The sequence below is a fragment of the Dendrobates tinctorius genome, unplaced genomic scaffold, assembly GCF_039654945.1.
Source record: "Dendrobates tinctorius isolate UK_male_01 unplaced genomic scaffold, ASM3965494v1 ptg000179l, whole genome shotgun sequence".
Classification (NCBI taxonomy): Eukaryota; Metazoa; Chordata; class Amphibia; order Anura; family Dendrobatidae; genus Dendrobates; species Dendrobates tinctorius.
In genome coordinates, this window is record NW_027361846.1 from 889786 (window position 1) to 909866 (window position 20081).

Genomic DNA, 20081 nt, shown 5'->3' on the forward strand with positions numbered 1-20081 from the left:
CCAGTATACAGTATAATATAGGTGAGATAACAGGTGAGGTGTAACATCCCAGTATACAGTATAATATAGGTGAGATAACAGGTGAGGTGTAATATCCCAGTATATAGTATAATACAGGTGAGATAACAGGTGAGGTGTAATATCCCAGTATACAGTATAATATAGGTGAGATAACAGGTGAGGTGTAACATCCCAGTATACAGTATAATACAGGTGAGATAACAGGTGAGGTGTAATATCCCTGTATATAGTATAATACAGGTGAGATAACAGGTGAGGTGTAATATCCCAGTATATAGTATAATACAGGTGAGATAACAGGTGAGGTGTAATATCCCAGTATATAGTATAATACAGGTGAGATAACAGGTGAGGTGTAATATCCCAGTATACAGTATAATACAGGTGAGATAACAGGTGAGGTGTAATATCCCAGTATATAGTATAATACAGGTGAGATAACAGGTGAGGTGTAATATCCCAGTATATAGTATAATACAGGTGAGATAACAGGTGAGGTGTAATATCCCAGTATATAGTATAATACAGGTGAGATAACAGGTGAGGTGTAATATCCCAGTATACAGTATAATACAGGTGAGATAACAGGTGAGGTGTAATATCCCAGTATACAGTATAATATAGGTGAGATAACAGGTGAGGTGTAATATCCCAGTATACAGTATAATATAGGTGAGATAACAGGTGAGGTGTAATATCCCAGTATATAGTATAATACAGGTGAGATAACAGGTGAGGTGTAATATCCCAGTATACAGTATAATATAGGTGAGATAACAGGTGAGGTGTAATATCCCAGTATACAGTATAATATAGGTGAGATAACAGGTGAGGTGTAATATCCCAGTATATAGTATAATACAGGTGAGATAACAGGTGAGGTGTAATATCCCAGTATACAGTATAATATAGGTGAGATAACAGGTGAGGTGTAATATCCCAGTATACAGTATAATATAGGTGAGATAACAGGTGAGGTGTAATATCCCAGTATATAGTATAATACAGGTGAGATAACAGGTGAGGTGTAATATCCCAGTATATAGTATAATACAGGTGAGATAACAGGTGAGGAGTAATATCCCAGTATACAGTATAATACAGGTGAGATAACAGGTGAGGTGTAATATCCCAGTATATAGTATAATACAGGTGAGATAACAGGTGAGGAGTAATATCCCAGTATACAGTATAATACAGGTGAGATAACAGGTGAGGTTTAATATCCCAGTATATAGTATAATACAGGTGAGATAACAGGTGAGGAGTAATATCCCTGTATAATATAAGATTCGTAATCATGGGTGATCATATTTGATGGAGCAGATCTTGACAAGAAGAAAGAAACGTAATACTCACGTGAAGACTTGGGTGATATGTCAGGACTCCATTATCACAGAGGGTCACATACTTTTTCTTCCATTCTTTATTCAATGATTTCCCGCTCCTCTTCAGAAGAACTCCCTGATAAAAATAAAACACAAAGTATAATGCAACATGCAGTTTCCTATCCCAACCCAATCTCCAGACATTCTGCACACAAACGCCTCATCCAACCTCTGGGTACAAAATCCTGTTTCTGTCTGTCACCCCACCATCCACCCTTCCTTAACACCAACCCACCATGAACCCACCACTCAAGCACATCTAAGCTCTCACTACACTAGCCCACCATTCTACTCCCACCCGCAAGCACCTCTCCAACCACTTTCCTTACCAACCTAAGATACAACCTTTCATGAGAAGTAACCAACTACCCAAATGGACAATACGAGCCATCATCGAATGCCAACATCAGCCTCACCCAACCCCTCGCTGCACCAAACCAATACCCAAGCGCTATATGAGAAGCTCCTGACAATCCATCTGCTTGTGTTGAAGAACGGTGAACATTTCCTCACTTACAAAATATGTTATTATATAATCTTAGCCCATTTTATAAGTAGTAAAACCAGCGTGGCACTTACCGGTCCGGGTGCAGCAGTACTATCAGTTCACCAATTCACAACGAAGATTCATCGGGAGAGTTAGCTATTGCAGAAACCGAAAAAGGAACAGAGCAAACCGGAGAGCAGGGAAGAAGCAAGATGCCCGAGACGGGGAAGAGCCACCAGCAGCAGAGCCAAAACAAAAACTGAACCCAACAAGACATCTTGGTTACAAGGATGTTATTCTGTTTAGGTGAATCCTAATTTGCAAATTGTCATCAAAGAGTCAATTCCTCCCTGTGCTCAGGAATTTATAATGTCCCTGTACGTGCTGCTCCGGGCCGTCCTCCTGTAATGACCCTGTACGTGCTGCTCCGGGCCGTCCTCCTGTAATGACCCTGTATGTGCTGCCCCGGGCCGCCCTCCTGTAATGACCCTGTACGTGCTGCCCCGGGCCGCCCTCCTGTAATGTCCCTGTACGTGCTGCTCCGGGCCGCCCTCCTGTAATGTCCCTGTACGTGCTGCTCCGGGCCGTCCTCCTGTAATGTCCCTGTACGTGCTGCTCCGGGCCGTCCTCCTGTAATGTCCCTGTACGTGCTGCCCCGGGCCGCCCTCCTGTAATGTCCCTGTACGTGCTGCTCCGGGCCGCCCTCCTGTAATGTCCCTGTACGTGCTGCTCCGGGCCGCCCTCCTGTAATGTCCCTGTACGTGCTGCTCCGGGCCGTCCTCCTGTAATGTCCCTGTACGTGCTGCTCCGGGCCGCCCTCCTGTAATGTCCCTGTACGTGCTGCTCCGGGCCGTCCTCCTGTAATGTCCCTGTACGTGCTGCTCCGGGCCGTCCTCCTGTAATGTCCCTGTACGTGCTGCCCCGGGCCGCCCTCCTGTAATGTCCCTGTACGTGCTGCTCCGGGCCGCCCTCCTGTAATGTCCCTGTACGTGCTGCTCCGGGCCGCCCTCCTGTAATGTCCCTGTACGTGCTGCTCCGGGCCGTCCTCCTGTAATGTCCCTGTACGTGCTGCTCCGGGCCGTCCTCCTGTAATGACCCTGTACGTGCTGCTCCGGGCCGTCCTCCTGTAATGACCCTGTACGTGCTGCTCCGGGCCGCCCTCCTGTAATGTCCCTGTACGTGCTGCTCCGGGCCGTCCTCCTGTACTGACCCTGTACGTGCTGCTCCGGGCCGCCCTCCTGTAATGACCCTGTACGTGCTGCCCCGGGCCGCCCTCCTGTAATGACCCTGTACGTGCTGCTCCGGGCCGCCCTCCTGTAATGTCCCTGTACGTGCTGCTCCGGGCCGTCCTCCTGTAATGACCCTGTACGTGCTGCTCCGGGCAGTCCTCCTGTAATGTCCCTGTACGTGCTGCCCCGGGCCGCCCTCCTGTAATGTCCCTGTACGTGCTGCTCCGGGCCGCCCTCCTGTAATGTCCCTGTACGTGCTGCTCCGGGCCGCCCTCCTGTAATGTCCCTGTACGTGCTGCTCCGGGCCGTCCTCCTGTAATGTCCCTGTACGTGCTGCTCCGGGCCGTCCTCCTGTAATGACCCTGTACGTGCTGCTCCGGGCCGTCCTCCTGTAATGACCCTGTACGTGCTGCTCCGGGCCGCCCTCCTGTAATGTCCCTGTACGTGCTGCTCCGGGCCGTCCTCCTGTACTGACCCTGTACGTGCTGCTCCGGGCCGCCCTCCTGTAATGACCCTGTACGTGCTGCCCCGGGCCGCCCTCCTGTAATGACCCTGTACGTGCTGCTCCGGGCCGCCCTCCTGTAATGTCCCTGTACGTGCTGCTCCGGGCCGTCCTCCTGTAATGACCCTGTACGTGCTGCTCCGGGCCGCCCTCCTGTAATGTCCCTGTACGTGCTGCCCCGAGCCGCCCTCCTGTAATGTCCCTGTACGTGCTGCCCCGGGCCATCCTCCTGTAATGACCCTGTCGTGCTGCTCCAGGCCGTCCTCCTGTAATGACCCTGTGCGTGCTGCCCCAGACCGTCCTCCTGTAATGACCCTGTACGTGCTGCCCCAGGCTGTCCTGTGATGTTCCTGTACGTGTTGCCTGGTCCTCCTGTGATGTTCCTGTATGTGCTGCCTAGTCCTCCTGTGATGTTCCTGTACGTGCTGCCTAGTCCTCCTGTGATGTTCCTGTACGTGCTGCCTAATCCTCCTGTCATGTTCCTGTACGCACTGCCCCGTCCTCCTGTGATATTCCTGTACGTGCTGCCTGGTCCTCCTGTGATGTTCCTGTATGTGCTGCCTAGTCCTCCTGTGATGTTCCTGTACGTGCTGCCTAATCCTCCTGTCATGTTCCTGTACACACTGCCCCGTCCTCCTGTGATATTCCTGTATGTGCTGTCTGGTCATCCTGTGATATCACTAAAGGTTTGCTCAAACTTTTGATCAGGGTCATTTGGATGTTTTGGGTTACACCTCGCTTGTATTATACTGTATACAGGAATATTACACCTCACCTGTTATCTCACCTGTATTATACTATATACTGGGATATTACACCTCACCTGTTATCTCACCTGTATTATACTATATACTGGGATATTACACTTCACCTGTTATCTTACCTGTATTGTACTGTATACTGGGATATTACACCTCACTTGTATTATACTGTATACATAGATATTACACCTCACCTGTCATCTCACCTGTATTATACTATATACAGGGATATTACACCTCACCTGTTATCTCACCTGCATTATACTGTATACATAGATATTACACCTCACCTGTTATCTCACCTGTATTATACTGTATACTGGGATATTACACCTCACCTGTCATCTCACCTGTATTATACTGTATACTGGGATATTACACCTCACCTGTTATCTCACCTGTATTATACTGTATACTGGGATATTACACCTCACCTGTTATCTCGCCTGCATTATACTGTATACAGGGATATTACACCTCAGCTGTTATCTCACCTGTATTATACTGTATACAGGGATATTACACCTCACCTGTTATCTCGCCTGCATTATACTGTATACAGGGATATTACACCTCAGCTGTTATCTCGCCTGCATTATACTGTATACAGGGATATTACACCTCACCTGTTATCTCACCTGTATTATACTGTATACTGGGATATTACACCTCACCTGTTATCTCGCCTGCATTATACTGTATACAGGGATATTACACCTCACCTGTTATCTCACCTGTATTATACTGTATACTGGGATATTACACCTCCCCTGTTATCTCACCTGTATTATACTATATACTGGGATATTACACCTCACCTGTTATCTCACCTGTATTATACTGTATACTGGGATATTACACCTCACCTGTTACCTCACCTGTACAGGGTCATTACTCTAGGACAGTGCATCACATACAAGGACATCACAGGAGGACGGAGCAGCAAGTACAGGAACATTACAGGAGGACCGGGCAACACGTATACAGTTGTGCTCAAAAGTTTACATACCCCGGTAGAATTTTTCTTTTCTTGGCCTTTATTTCAGAGAATATGATAAAACTTTTCCTCCACTCATGGACAGTGGTTGGGTGAAGCCATTTATTGTCAAACTACTGTGTTTTCTCTTTTTAACCCCTTTACTCCCGAGGGTGGTTTGCACGTTAATGACCGGCCAATTTTTACAATTCTGACCACTGTCACTTTATGAGCTTATATCTTTGGAACGTTTTAACAGATCGCGCTGATTCTGAGGCTGTTTTTTCGTGTACTTCATACGTTAGTGGTAAAATTTCTTCGATATTACTTACGAAAAAAACGGAAATTTGGCGAAAATCTTAAATTTTGCAATTTTCAACTTTTAATTTTTATGCCCTTAAATTAAAGAGATACGGCACACAAAAAACTTAATAAATAACATTTCCCACAGGTCTACTTCACATCAGCACAATTTTGGAAACAAAATTGTTTTTTTGTTAGGAAGTTATAAGGGTTAAAAGTTGGGCAGCGATTTCTCATTTTTACAACAATATTTAGAAAACCATTTCTTTCCACATTTGAAGCCACTTTGAGGGGTCTATATGATAGAAAATACCCAAAAGTGACACCATTCTAAAAACTGCACCCCTCAAGGTGCTCAAAACCACATTCAAGATTTTTATTAACCCTTCAGGTGCTTCACAGGGATTTTTGGAATGTTAAAAAAAAAAAAAAAAAAAAAATGAACATTTAACTTTTTTCATGAACATTTTACTTCAGAACCAATTTTTTTATTTTCCCAAGTGTAAAAAGAGAAAATAAACCACAAATTTTGTTGTGCAATTTCTCCTGAGTACGCTGATACCCCATATGTGGGAGTAAACCACTGTTTGGGCGCACAGCAGGGCTTGGAAGGGAAGGAGCGCTGTTTGACTTTTTCAGTGCAGAATTGGGTGGAATTGAGATCGGACGCCATGTCACGTTTGGAGAACCCCTGATGTGCCTAAACAGTGGAAACCCCCCACAAGTGACCCCATTTTGGAAACTAGACCCCCCAAGGAACTTATCTAGATGTGGTGAGAACTTTGAAACCACAAGTGCTTCACCAAAGTTTAAAAAGCAGAGCAGTGAAAATAAAAAATAATTTTTTTCCACAAAAATGTTTTAGCCCCCAAATTTTTATTTTCCCAAGAATAACAGGAGAGATTAGACCCCCAGAGTTGTTGTGCAATTTGTCCTGAGTACGCTAATGCCTCATAAGTTGGGGTAAACCACTTTTGGGCACATGTCGGGGCTCGGAAGGGAGGGAGAACCGTTTGACTTTTTGAATGCAAAATTGGCTGGAATCAATGATGGCGCCATGTTGCGTTTGGAGACCCCTGATGTGCCTAAACAGTGGAAACCCCTCAATTCTAACTCCAACCCTACCCTAGCCCTAATCCCAACCCTAACCCTACTCACTTTAGCCTAACTCTAACTATAAAGGGAAAATGAAAATGTATTTTCTTTATTTCATTATTTTTCCCTAAGGGGGGGTTTATTTACTATTTTTTTATTTTGATTACTGTGATAGGGTCTATCACAGTGACCAAAATGAACCAATAGGAAAAATCTTATTGTTGCCGGGTTTCGGCAGATCTCGGCGGTCGCAATGCACATGCACCCGCCATTTTCTTACCGGAAGACGCCGGCGGCCGTGGGGGGAGGCCAAGAGACACAGACACCTGGAGGTACTGGGGGGGGGGAATCGGGGACCCTATTTCTCTCTCCTCTGATGGACGATCACATCAGAGAGAGAAATTAAATGGCACATTGGACTTTTATTTGCAGTCGCCGTTATACGGTTACTAACGGCGATTGCAAAACCAGGGTCTGTAAAAGCCGACCCGACTCACGTTCTCTGAGGTCGGCAGCCGAGACCCCGGAGAAAATCCGACTCTGGGGGCGCTATACACTTTTGTCACAGCACCGTTAACTAACAGCACTGTGGTTTAAGTACCCTTAACTACCGCCGTCAAAAGGTGCATCGGCGGTCGTTAAGGGGTTAAGTCATAATGGCAACCCAAAACACCCAAATGACCCTGATCAAAAGTTCACATACCCTGGTGATTTTGGCCTGATAACATACACAGAAGTTGATACAAATGGTTTTGAATGGCTACTAGTTATGAGCAAGCAGGCTCAGTAATGATCGTTACTCGCTCGAGTATTGCTGTACTCGCGGTACTTGGCGAGTGCCGAGCATTTCTGGGATTATTCAGCGGGAGCTCAGGTCTCCACCCTGCAAGTTTGGTGCTTTAGAGCACCAATCAACATGCAAGGATTGTCTACCATGCACTGTAATGCCGCAGCCATCTTTGCTGTAGTATTACAGTGATTGGCTGGTTGCACAGTGGCATCAGATCTATAAGAGACCTGCTGCCAACCTGCTTGTCGCATTCAGCTCTGGATTCAGACAATGTAGGGAGAGCTGCTGCTGAGATAGGGACAGATTTGGGGGTTTATAAGAGTGTGGGTATACAATAATTGAATACACAAATCCAGCTAAACCAACAGTCCTTCTAAGGACTAATTACGGGGTATATAGATTGCAGTGATAGGTAGGCAGGGCGTGTATGTGGCTATATACATATCAGTGTAAGGCTGGCATGCACTGTATATGGGTGTATAGATATCATTGCAGACATCAAGAGGGTCCATTCCATTACTGTCTGCTGCCTATTACATGTATTGACCGTATATACATAGCCCCAGGTATCAGAGGCCAGGAATATTTTTTTCTTGCATCTTAATCCTGATTATTTTATTCCAAAGCAATCCAGAACCCTTTTTTTCTCCATTTGCTTGTTGACCCTGCAGACTACAGCCAGATCCTTTTCATAGTACAGTGTGAAAATCCAGCAATTTTAAAAGGGTTTGCCCATCCCAGGCATCACATCTGAGTGCGCAGAAAATTCTGCCATTTTTTGTGGTACTGTAAAAAATTTTTTGGAGTGTCTTATACAATTTTTTTTACACCATTGTGCTGCCAAAAAATATTTTGCTACAGTGCAGATATATTACACTGGGTTTTGTCCGTCACACGGATCGCATATCATTGCGCTCAAAATGTTGCCGTTTCAGGCCTCCATAGAATTTTGTTTGTTGTGTCATAGCCTACTTACTGACACGATTTTGCTGGCCAAAAAAAAAAAAAAAAAAATACAGGGCAGATCTTTGAAAGTGAGCTCTCTGTCAGACGCCTCATCTATCTGTGGGCTACAAATTGTTGCATTTCAGGCCTCCATTCCACTGTATTTGCTGTCTGTTACCTTAGTTCTATAGACTATTTTGGGGTAAAAAAATTAAAAAAATACAGGTCACATATTGAACAGTGTGCTATCTCCATCAGACGCCTGATCTATCTGTGGGCTACAAATGGCAGGCCTACATTCACCTTTTTTTTGCTCTGTCTTGCCCTAGTTCTATAGACTGTTTAGGGGTAAAAAATAAAAAAAATACAGGCCAGATATTGGACAGTCTGGGCTCCATTCACCTGTTTTTGCTGTGTCTTACCATAATTCTATAGTTTTGTTTTTTTACAGAAAAATAAACAGGCCGCATAGTGAACAGTGTGGTATCTCCGTCAGACACCTACAAATTGTGGCATGTCAGGCCTACATTCACCTTTTCTTGCTGTGTCTTACCCTAGTTTTATAGACTATTTTGGGGTGAAAAATAAACAAAATACAGGCCACATATTGTACAGTCTGGTATCTCTGTCAATCGCCTCTTCAACTCGTGGGCTAAAAATTTTCTCATTCAGGACATTTACTTTTTTTTTGCTGTGTCTTACTCTAGTGCCATATAGTCGTTTTCTGTAAAAAAACAAACAAAAATACAGCCGCTTATTTAATCAGGCACCGGTATCAGTGGCTAGGAAGAATTTATTTTGCACCTTAATCGTGATTATTTTATTCCAAAGCAATCCAGAGCCCCCTTTTTTTCTCCATTTGCTTGTTGACACTGCAGACAGATCCTTTTCATAGTACAGCGTGCTAATCCAGAAATTTTAAATGGGTTTTCCCGTCCCAGCCATCACATCTGAGTGTGCAGAAAATTCTGCCTTTTTTTGTTGTACTGTAGAATTTTTTTTTTGGAGTGTCTTATACAATTTTTTTACACCATTTTGCTGCCCAAAAAATATTTAGATACTGGGCAGATATTTAACAGTGTGTTTTGTCCGCCACACGGATCGCATATCATTGTGCTCAAAACTGGGCCATTTCAGACCTCCATAGAATTTTTTTGTTGTGTCATAGCCTACTTAGTGACACGATTTTGCTGGCAACAAAAAAAAACAGGCCACATATTGAACAGTGTTGTATATAGGTAAAAATACTTTTGTTTCAAATTATTATGGCTGTTTCATGTCTGTGTCTTAAATGCACCAACTAATACCACCATCATCTTCTGCCTAGAGGCAGTTACTGCGTAGAGATGAATTAAGCAGGATGTGTCTGATGATGTTCACACAACACATGGCAAGCTAAGGTTGTTAAATGTTAAAATGACATTTCCCAGTGAATGCATTTGTCTTGGTTGAAAGCAATGCTAAAGTTGAAAAACGCATCAAAAATGCTATGTGTGAACATACCCAAGTGGTGGAGGTATTTTTTTTTTTTTTTTTGGGGGGGTTATTTCTTTTGCCTTACATACAAATTATTACCCTGAAAAGAATGCTCCTTAACATATTTCCCTGGAAAATCCATTTTGGTTATGTTTTTGGATGTTTTAGTGTGCGCCTGTAAAAGTGGCATCACACTCTGACAACATTGGTCCCAGCGGTGATCTAGGAGTCAGAAATGCTTCCAGGGGTCTTCCCAATGATGTTCCCGTGTAGTTTGAGCACTGTTCCCATCTATTTCAGATGTTTTTAGACCCTAAAAGGACTCCCGGGGGGGGTATCGCGGTAAAAATTCTTGGCTATCCCATAGACTTACATTTACATACCCGAGCATTCCAATTTGCTCGACCCGAGCATTTTAGTGCTCGCCTATCACTAATGGCTACTAAAGGTAACATCCTTACCTGTGACCTGTTTGCTTGTAATCAGCGTGTGTGCATAAAAGCTGAGCGAGTTTCTGGGATCCAGACACTCTTGCATCTTTCCTCCAGCAACTGACATTTCTGGATTGTGAGTCATGGGGAAAGCACAATAATTGTCAACGGATCTACGGGAAAAGGTAGACTGTCTGTAAGGTTTATGATCAGAAGACGTCATTAATCTTTGGCAGCTCCGATGCTCAGGATCCTCACTGATCAGCAGAATGTCTGTATGGTTTATGATCAGAAGATGTCATTAATCTTTGGCCGCTTTGATGCTCAGGATCCTCGATGACCAGCAGAATGTCTGTACAGTATATGATCAGGAGACGTCATTAATCTTTGGCCACTCCGATTGCTCAGGATCTTCGCTGATCAGCAGAATGTCTGTACAGTATATGATCAGGAGACGTCATTAATCTTTGGCCGCTCCGATGCTCAGGATCCTCGCTGATCAGCAGAATGTCTGTACAGTATATGATCAGAAGAAGTCATTAATCTTTGGCAGCTCCAATGCTCAGGATCCTCGCTGATCAGCAGAATGTCTGTATGGTTTATGATCAGAAGAAGTCATTAATATTTGGCCGCTCCGATGCTCAGGATCTTCACTGATCAGCAGAATATCTGTATGGTTTATGATCAGAAGTAGTCATTAATCTTTGGCCGCTTCGATGCTCAGGATCCTCGCTGACCAGCAGAATGTCTGTACAGTATATGATCAGGAGACGTCATTAATCTTTGGCCGCTCCGATGCTCAGGATCCTCGCTGATCAGCAGAATGTCTGTACAGTATATGATCAGAAGTAGTCATTAATATTTGGCCGCTCCGATGCTCAGGATCTTCACTGATCAGCAGAATGTCTGTATGGTTTATGATCAGAAGTAGTCATTAATCTTTGGCCGCTTCGATGCTCAGGACCCTCGCTGACCAGCAGAATGTCTGTACAGTATATGATCAGGAGACATAATTAATCTTTGGCCGCTCCGATGCTCAGGATCCTCGCTGATCAGCAGAATGTCTGTACAGTATATGATCAGAAGTAGTCATTAATATTTGGCCGCTCCGATGCTCAGGATCTTCACTGATCAGCAGAATGTCTGTATGGTTTATGATCAGAAGTAGTCATTAATCTTTGGCCGCTTCGATGCTCAGGATCCTCGCTGACCAGCAGAATGTCTGTACAGTATATGATCAGGAGACATAATTAATCTTTGGCCGCTTCGATGCTCAGGATCCTCGCTGACCAGCAGAATGTCTGTACAGTATATGATCAGAAGAAGTCATTAATCTTTGGCCGCTCCAATGCTCAGGATCTTCACTGATCAGCAGAATGTCTGTATGGTTTATGATCAGCAGACGTCATTAATCTTTGGCCGCTCCGATGCTCAGGATCCTCGCTGACCAGCAGAATGTCTGTACAGTATATGATCAGGAGACGTCATTAATCTTTGGCGGCTCCGATGCTCAGGATCCTCGCTGATCAGCAGAATGTCTGTACAGTATATGATCAGAAGAAGTCATTAATCTTTGGCCGCTCCAATGCTCAGGATCCTCACTGATCAGCAGAATGTCTGTATGGTTTATGATCAGAAGTCATTAATATTTGGCCGCTCCGATGCTCAGGATCTTCACTGATCAGCAGAATGTCTGTATGGTTTATGCTCAGGATCCTCGCTGACCAGCAAAATGTCTGTAAAGTATACGATCAGGAGACGTCATTAATCTTTGGCCGCTCCGATGCTCAGGATCCTCACTGATCAGCAGAATGTCTGTACAGTATATGATCAGGTGAGGACATTAATCTTAGGTCACTCTGATACCCAGGATCCTCACTGATCAGCAGAATGTCTGTATGGTGTATGATCGGAAGTCATTAATCTTTGATCGCTCCAATGGGAAGGATCCTCGCTGATAGGCAGAATATGTCTGTATGGTGTATGATCATGAAAGGTTATTATTCTTTGATTGCTCCATTGCCCAGGATCCTCGCTGACCAGCAGAATGTCTGTATAGTGTATGATCAGGAGAGGTCATTAATCTTTGGTCAATCTGATGCCCAGGATACTCTATGATCACATACCGTATAATAATAATATTAATTTTATTTCTATAGCACCAACATATTCGGCAGCACTTTACATTTCAGAGGGGACTTGTACAGACAATAGACATTACAGCATAATAATCACATAGATCATAACAGATACCAAGAGGAGTGAGGGCTCTGCTCGCAAGCTTACAATTTATGAGGAAAAAGGTAGATATGAAAGGTGGGTGGTAACAATTGCTTTTATTGTATGGACTAGCCATAGTGTAAGAATCGGGTGTTCATATTGCTGCATGAACCCGTTAACAGTCTAAATATGTAACAGTACAGACACAGAGGGCTAGTAAATGCATAAAGCATGTGAGAACATGATGCAAGGAACCTGGTTATGGTAAAAATTTTGACTGTGCCACACAGGGATAGTTAGGTTAATGTGTTGAGGCGGTAGGCCAGTCTGAATAAATGCGTTTTTAGGGCACGCTTAAAACTGTGGGGTTTGGGGATTAATCGTATTAATCTGGGTAGTGCATTACAAAGAATTGGCGCAGCACATGAAAAGTCATTAATCTTTGATTGCTCCGATACCCAGGATCCATGCTGATCAGTAGAATGTATGGTTTATGATCAGATGAGGACATTAATCTTAGGTCACTCTGATACCCAGGATCATCAGTGATCAGCAGAATGCCTGTATGGTATGTGGATCAGGTGAGTTAATCTTTGATCACTTCGATACCCAGGATCCTCACTAATCAGCAGAATGTCTGTGCAGTGTATAATCAAAAGAAGCCGTTAATCTTTAGCGCTTCGATGCTTAGAATCCTCACTGATCAGCAGAATGTCTGTATGGTGTTAGATCAGCAGAAGTCGTTAATCTTTGACAGCTCAAATGCTTAGAATCCTCACTGATCAGCAGAATGTCTATGATCAGGAGAGATCAAAAATCTTTAGTCGCTCTGATGCCCAGGAACCTCGCTTATCAGCATAGAATCATAGAATGTTAAGATTTGGAAGGGACCTCCAAGGTCATCGTGTCCAACCCCTGCTCAATGCAGAATTGACTAACCCATCTCAGACATGTCTGTCCAGCATCTGGTTGAAGACATCCACTGAAGGAGAACTCGCCACCTCTTGTGGCAGCCTCTTCCACTCATTTATCACCCTCACTGTCAAAAAGTTTTTTTTCCCAATATCTAATCTGTCTCTTCCCTTTCAGTTTCATCCCATTGCTTCTAGTCTTTCCTTGTGCAAATGAGAATAAAGTTGATCCCTCTACCCTGACAGCCCTTTAGATATTTGAAGACAGCTATTAAGTCTCCTCTTAAGGGCATGTCACACTAAGATATCGCTAGCAATATTGCTATAACTTGTGACGTTATAGCGATTTTGCTAGCGACATCGCTGTGTGTGATACTTACTTATGACCCGCTCCCCCGCTGGTTATCGCTGATCGCGCGAGAACGTTCAGGACTGTTTCTCGTCGTCAGCTTCCTGCTGTGACGAGCGTCGTGTGGACGCGGGCGGGAGGACGTCAGGATCGCTGCGTCTGACAGGTAAGTAGCGACCCCCGTCCCCTGCGATGTCGCTGGTGAGATCTGCCCGTGTGGCAGCTCACTAGCGACCACTTAGCGATGTACCAGCGATCCTGACCGCGTCATATCGCTGGTCGGAATCGCTGGTACATCGCCAAGTGTGACAGTACCCTTAGCCTTCTATTTTGCAAACTAAACCATTCCCAGATCATTTAGCCGTTCCTCATAGGACATACTTTGAAATATGCTCAACATCCTGGTAGATCTTTTCTGAACTTGCTCCAGTTTTTCAAGGTCTTTTTTGTTTTTTTAACATGTGGTGCCCAGAAATGGACCCAGTATTCCAGATGAGGCCTGACCAAGGAGTAGTAGAGGGGGATCATTAATTCACATGATCTAGACTGTATGCTTCTGTTAATACATCCTAGAACTGTGTTTGCCTTTTTTGCTGCTGCATCACACTACTGAATCATGTGCAGTCTGTGATCAATTAATATACCCAAGTCTTTGTCACACGCGCTGTTACTTAAGGGGGTTTTACACATAGCAATATCGCTAGCGATATCACTGTGAGATACTTACCTCCAACCGGCTCCCCCGCTGTCTGTCGCTGATCGCGCAGCTCCATTTCTCGTCGGCTGCTTCCTGGTGGGCTTCCTGCTGGCGCCGACGAGTGACAGCTCACTAGCGGCCATTTAGCGATGCACCAGCGATCCTGACCGGGTCGTATCGTTGTCGGGATCGCTGGTGCATCGCTAAGTGTGAAGGGGCCTTTAGTTCTATTCCTCCCGTTTAATAGATGTAATTTTAGTTTTTCTTGCCCAGATGTAGGATCCTGCATTTCTCTCTGTTAAATACCAATTAGTCACTGCCCATTGTGCAAGCTTATCTAGATTTGCATTGTCTGCAAATTTGATTAGATTACCTTCAGTTCCCTTTTGTAGATAATTTATAAAAATGTTGAACACTGGGGCAAAGACAGAGCCTTGTAGAGCCTCACTTGAAACACTCTTCTAGTTGGATGTGCAATCATTTATTACCACTCTGAGTATGATCACTGAGCCAGATATGAATCCACCTAACAGTAGCCTTGTCAATCCCATCCAGGGGTCATTTTTTCGATAAGGATAGTATGAGATCAAATGCTTTGCTGAAGTCGAGATATACTGTATCTACCACATTTTCCTGATCCACCCAGTCAGCGATGCCATGATGGAAGGAAATTAGATTAGTCTGGCGTGTCTTATTTTGCTCTAATTATTGTATTGTTAACGTTGTTACTTATGACTTGTGTTTTGAAACTGTTAAACTGTAAAGCGCTGTGGAATACGCTGGCGCTTTATAAAGATTTATTATTATTATGACTTGTTTGCTACAAACTCATGCTTGTTAATTACTGTGTTGTTATCCAAATACTTACATACATGCTGTTTAATAATTTGTTCAAAAACTGACCTTTCCTGGTATAGAAGTAAGGCTCACTGGCCTGTAATTTCCTGGCTCCATCTTCTTTCCTTTTTTAAAGATAGGGACAACATTTGTCCTTCTCCAACCTCCGGAGCTTCTAATGTTCTCCAGGATTTTTCAAAGATTCTGGCTAGTGGTTCTGCAATTTCCTCTGCTGACTCTTTCAGTACCTTAAGATGTAATTCATGTGGGCCAGGAGATTTAAATGTATTTAAGTTACCTACGTGTTGACTCACCATATCTATGTTTAGATTTTGTGTCTCCCCTTTTTTCCTCAGATTGTAAGCTTGGGAGCAGGGCCCTCATTCCTCTCGGTATCTGTTATGATCTATGTGATTATTGTTATGCTGTAATGTCTATTGTCTGTACAAGTCCCCTCTGAAATGTAAAGTGCTGAAGAATATGTCAGCGCTATAGAAATAAAATTATTATTATTATTAGTGTGGATTCTTTTATTCTTTCAATGACAGTACGAAGATCAGTTGATGTTACATTTGTTTTCTTAGAAAACACAGATGCAAAATATGAATTTAAATGTTTGGACTTCTCAACATCATTTTTGACCATTTCTCCCTTTTCATCCTGCAAAAATCCTATAGCGTCTTTGACTTTTCTTTTGCTGTTAACATACTACCAAAATCCTTTTTTGCTGCTTTTGGTCTCCCTTGCAAACCTTACTTCATTACAGGCTTTAGCCCTTCTAACTCTTGCCCTGCACTCGCTGCAGACAGCATTACATTATTCTTTATATATGCCTCCTCTTTCCATTTAATATACATTTATTTTTAACAAATTAAGTTCTGTGTCCATCCATCCTGGTCTCTTTAAATGCTACCAATTCTGCCCTCTCTTTAGGATTGTTACCGTTTGTGCAGTGAGAATTTTGGCAAACTCTCCCATCCTTCTTGTACATTTCTGTCCTTTACAACATCCAGCCATTTGGACCTTTCCTACCCTCTTTCTGAGTCCAATAAAAGCTACCTTTCTGAAGTCTATCCTTAAAGTCTGAGTCGTCACTGGCCCTTTCTCCTCTTGTAATCCAAAATTTGAGGATAGCATGATTACTGCCTCCTAAATTCTCAGCCACCTCTACTTCTTCAACCATTTCCTCCTTGTTAATAAGAATTAGGTCCGAGATTGCAGATCCTCTTGTTCGCTCTTCTACCTTTTGAAAGATAAAGTTGTCGGCAAGAAAAGGAAAGAATTTTCTGTACCTATTACTTTTGCTTGAGAGAGATTCCCAACAAATATCTGGATAGTTAAAATCTCCCATGATCACTATGTTGTACGTTTTTGAGAACAGAGACACCTGATCTAAAAAGAATTCATCCATGTCTTCAGTTTGCCTTTAGTAAACACCTACAATACTGTCCTTTCTGTTCTTCTCTCCTTTTATTCATACCCAGTTTCTACAGAGCTACCAGTCTCTGAAGCTTGGATCTCTGTGGAGATATACGTTCTCCTAACATACAACTCCTCCCCTCTTCTTAATCCTGTTTCTAATAAATAAGTTGTAGCCTTCAAGATTTGTATTCCAAGCATGTGTATCATCCCACCTAAGACATCATATCCCTCTTCTTGTGTTAGCAGCTGAAATTCTACTTGTTTGTTTCTGTGTGTTTCTATAGACACATTTTAGTTTGTAGTCGGCTTCTTTTGTTCCTCTATTTTTATTCAAAATTTGTTTTTGTTCTTTATTTCCACTTCTAATAGAAGTGTTCTCAAAAGAATTCATGAACTACATATTTTTCCAGCCATATATTTCCCATTCCTTTTTGCTCTAGTTTAAAGCTCTCCTGATGAGTGTAGTAAGGCGACTACTAAGTATGTTTTCATATTATCTTAAGATGCGACCCATCTCTAGTAAGGAGTCTATCAAGGTACATAGCATATAAGTATAGGTAAAAGGAGCACAGAACCAACCTTTGTACATGCTGTCAGGAATATGATTTAATTTCTTAATGTCCTAGTCACACATACAGTGATCTGCTACATCTCCTTGTTTTTTTGAATGACATGCTCCAGTAATGATCCCTCTTGCAGCCCACCTTCTCAAGCTGCGGCCCCTTCCCTCTTGCCTGCATTCAGCTGTGTAACTTGAGACACTAGTGTGCTACACAGTTTTGACAAAAACTGGTTGAAAGCAGTTCTTGAAGCACATGGCTATTTGTCTAGTACAGTGCTAATTTAAAGATCAAAAATAATAGCACCAATTACTGATAGAGGCTGGAAACCTACATTTTTGGCATCTGCATAATGAGAGCGATCCACTGGTGGGTTGTGAAACTTCAGCAACCAGCAGAAGCCGAGAAACTGATTTTGACCCAACTGAGTGTTAAATGGAAGGAAAACTCATAGGCAAACCTATGATATCTGTCGTCTCAGTCCGAGGTTCTCACCCAGAGATATGGCACTCAAAAGCTTTCTAGTAACTTTCAAAAGGGGAGTGCATGCCATAGCTCCGCCCACCCAGTGATGTCACCCAACCCAGAGTATAAGGTTATGAAGCCCAATTAGAAGGGTGTCATTTGCCTGGGTAGCCAGCAAGGAGACAGCTGTGCCGTTGAACCATTGTCCCTTGGGGAAGGCGCCCCTCCCCCATCTCCACATGGCATGCCACTGCCTGATAACTAAGTTCATACCTTAATCAACTTTTATTTTATAATTGTTGTACATAATGTATCTGTCTCTCTTTGTAACATCTTTTGTAAACACTGCCTATTCCTTTTGGAGTAAAATCTATAATACTTACTAGTTCTGTTTTTCTTGCTCTATATGCTTACTTGCCACATCCTCCTTGCAAAATTCATGCTACCTAGCGGGTTGGCTCCTGACCTAAGATTCATATAAGAACTAGGAGCTGGTGGCAGTGAGTGTTCTGGGGATTTGGTGAGACTCTGGCAGTGACGGACGGAGGTTTCTATGGGTATTTCCTGCCTGAGACAGGGAATATTCACACCGCCCACCTGCAGCGTGCCCAATAGCCAGTCCACAGCAAGACAGCCTTTCTGGAGACTACTTGTCCTAGGTGTAGTTCCCTGACTGACCTGAGGGTAGGGGGGGCACCAGAGAGCTGCAAGTTCCAAACCGGAACTGGAAGGTGGGATATAATAAATTGAGGAAAATAAAGTTGGAACCAGCTCAACACACCATAAAAAATTTTAAAATTCACAAAGTCTTTAAAGGAAATCCTTTAAAATTGAAAGTAATGAAAAAATGGGCATCTCAGACAAAGTAATAAAGAGGGGTGGTGTATATAATAACAAGAATCAATCCATACGCGTTTCGAGCTTCATGGCTCTTGAACACTGATTTTAAAGGCTTTCCAATAAAGACTTTGTGAATTTTAAATTTTTCCGGTGTTTTGAGATGGTTCCAACTTTATTTTCCTCAATCAACTTCAGCGCTGTGCAGCGGCGGAGACGCCGTGCTCCTCGCAGATTGGAACAGCATCTCAGGGTGAGCTGAATTTTTTTCATATTCACGGGATATAATAAATACCTGACGAACTGGGGGCAACCAAACACCCCCTGTTCATGACATATTGGTGGCAGTGGTGGGATATACAAATATATCCCCCTTGTAATCATGGCACATGCATTCTCAAACTCCATGATATTGATATTCCCTTGAAAAGTGTGACAAATACGCGCTGGGATTGCCATTATCCGTTTTATTCGACAACCTGGTTTCTCTGCTTCACCCTGGTAAAGTGAACCTTTTCCAGCTACATATTAGGCTAGGGACACACTGCGTTAAAGCGATCGCATTATGCTATACTGCTAGCGCAGATGCTTCATCTGCGCTAGCGGTGATGGAGCCTGGGACGCTGAAGGCCGCATCCGAGGCTCCATCACTGAATGACGGAACATAGCTAGCGCATGCGTTAGCGATGCGCCCGATAATGGGAGGGAATGGCAGTGTTAACGGACTGCGTTACATCACGTTATACCGTGGTCTAACGGACTGCCATAGCGCAGTGTGACCCCAGCCTTAATGATACTTACTGGGTTTGAGAATACATGTAGAAAGATAGGCTCTGTGATCCTCTTACCTACAGTTACATGCTATGCACCATGCATGGAATCATTGGTGACTTTCATTTACCTTTGAATGTCACTTATCTGTCTGTATAAACATTTTTTACTAATTGTTTACTTTAAAAATTGTTTATTATAAATCACTACATAAACTTTTGAAACTCTGCTGCTGCTTTTCACATGTCAGTTTGGAGTAGGTTTTTTGCTCGTGACCCATTGCACATTTATTATGCAACTGGGTTGCCTGTTTCTAATGGGTGCCAGTCAGTCATCTGTGGCACTGAAATGTCTTGATATCCTATCAGACACGTCTTTGATTTGGGCACCTGGAAGACAGAACACTTCTCGGCTTCTGTTCCTCTCAGTAAGAAATACCCCACGACCACCACTCACCTTTTCTTCACCACAGCGCTTCTTTTTCTCCCTTCAAGAGACTTCTGATTTCTTACTGTGGCGTTCATTATTCGCACAGCACTTTTTTATGACCATCTTCATAGTTGTCCTGCGTGAGAGCCTGGTAGCAGTTCTTCAGCGGTATGGGTGCT

The 20081-nt window shown here is 43.5% G+C and overlaps 1 protein-coding gene across 4 annotated transcripts in view; it reads right to left on the reverse strand.

The window, feature by feature from the left end:
* AGAP3 (ArfGAP with GTPase domain, ankyrin repeat and PH domain 3) overlaps positions 1-20081 on the reverse strand; it is a 393235-nt gene that overhangs the window by 64592 nt on the left and 308562 nt on the right. For all 4 annotated transcript variants that reach the window (XM_073551710.1, XM_073551707.1, XM_073551708.1 and 1 more), the window contains exon 10: positions 1381-1485. In XM_073551710.1, the coding sequence (XP_073407811.1) occupies positions 1381-1485 (105 nt within the window). The remainder of the gene's footprint in view (positions 1-1380; positions 1486-20081) is intronic.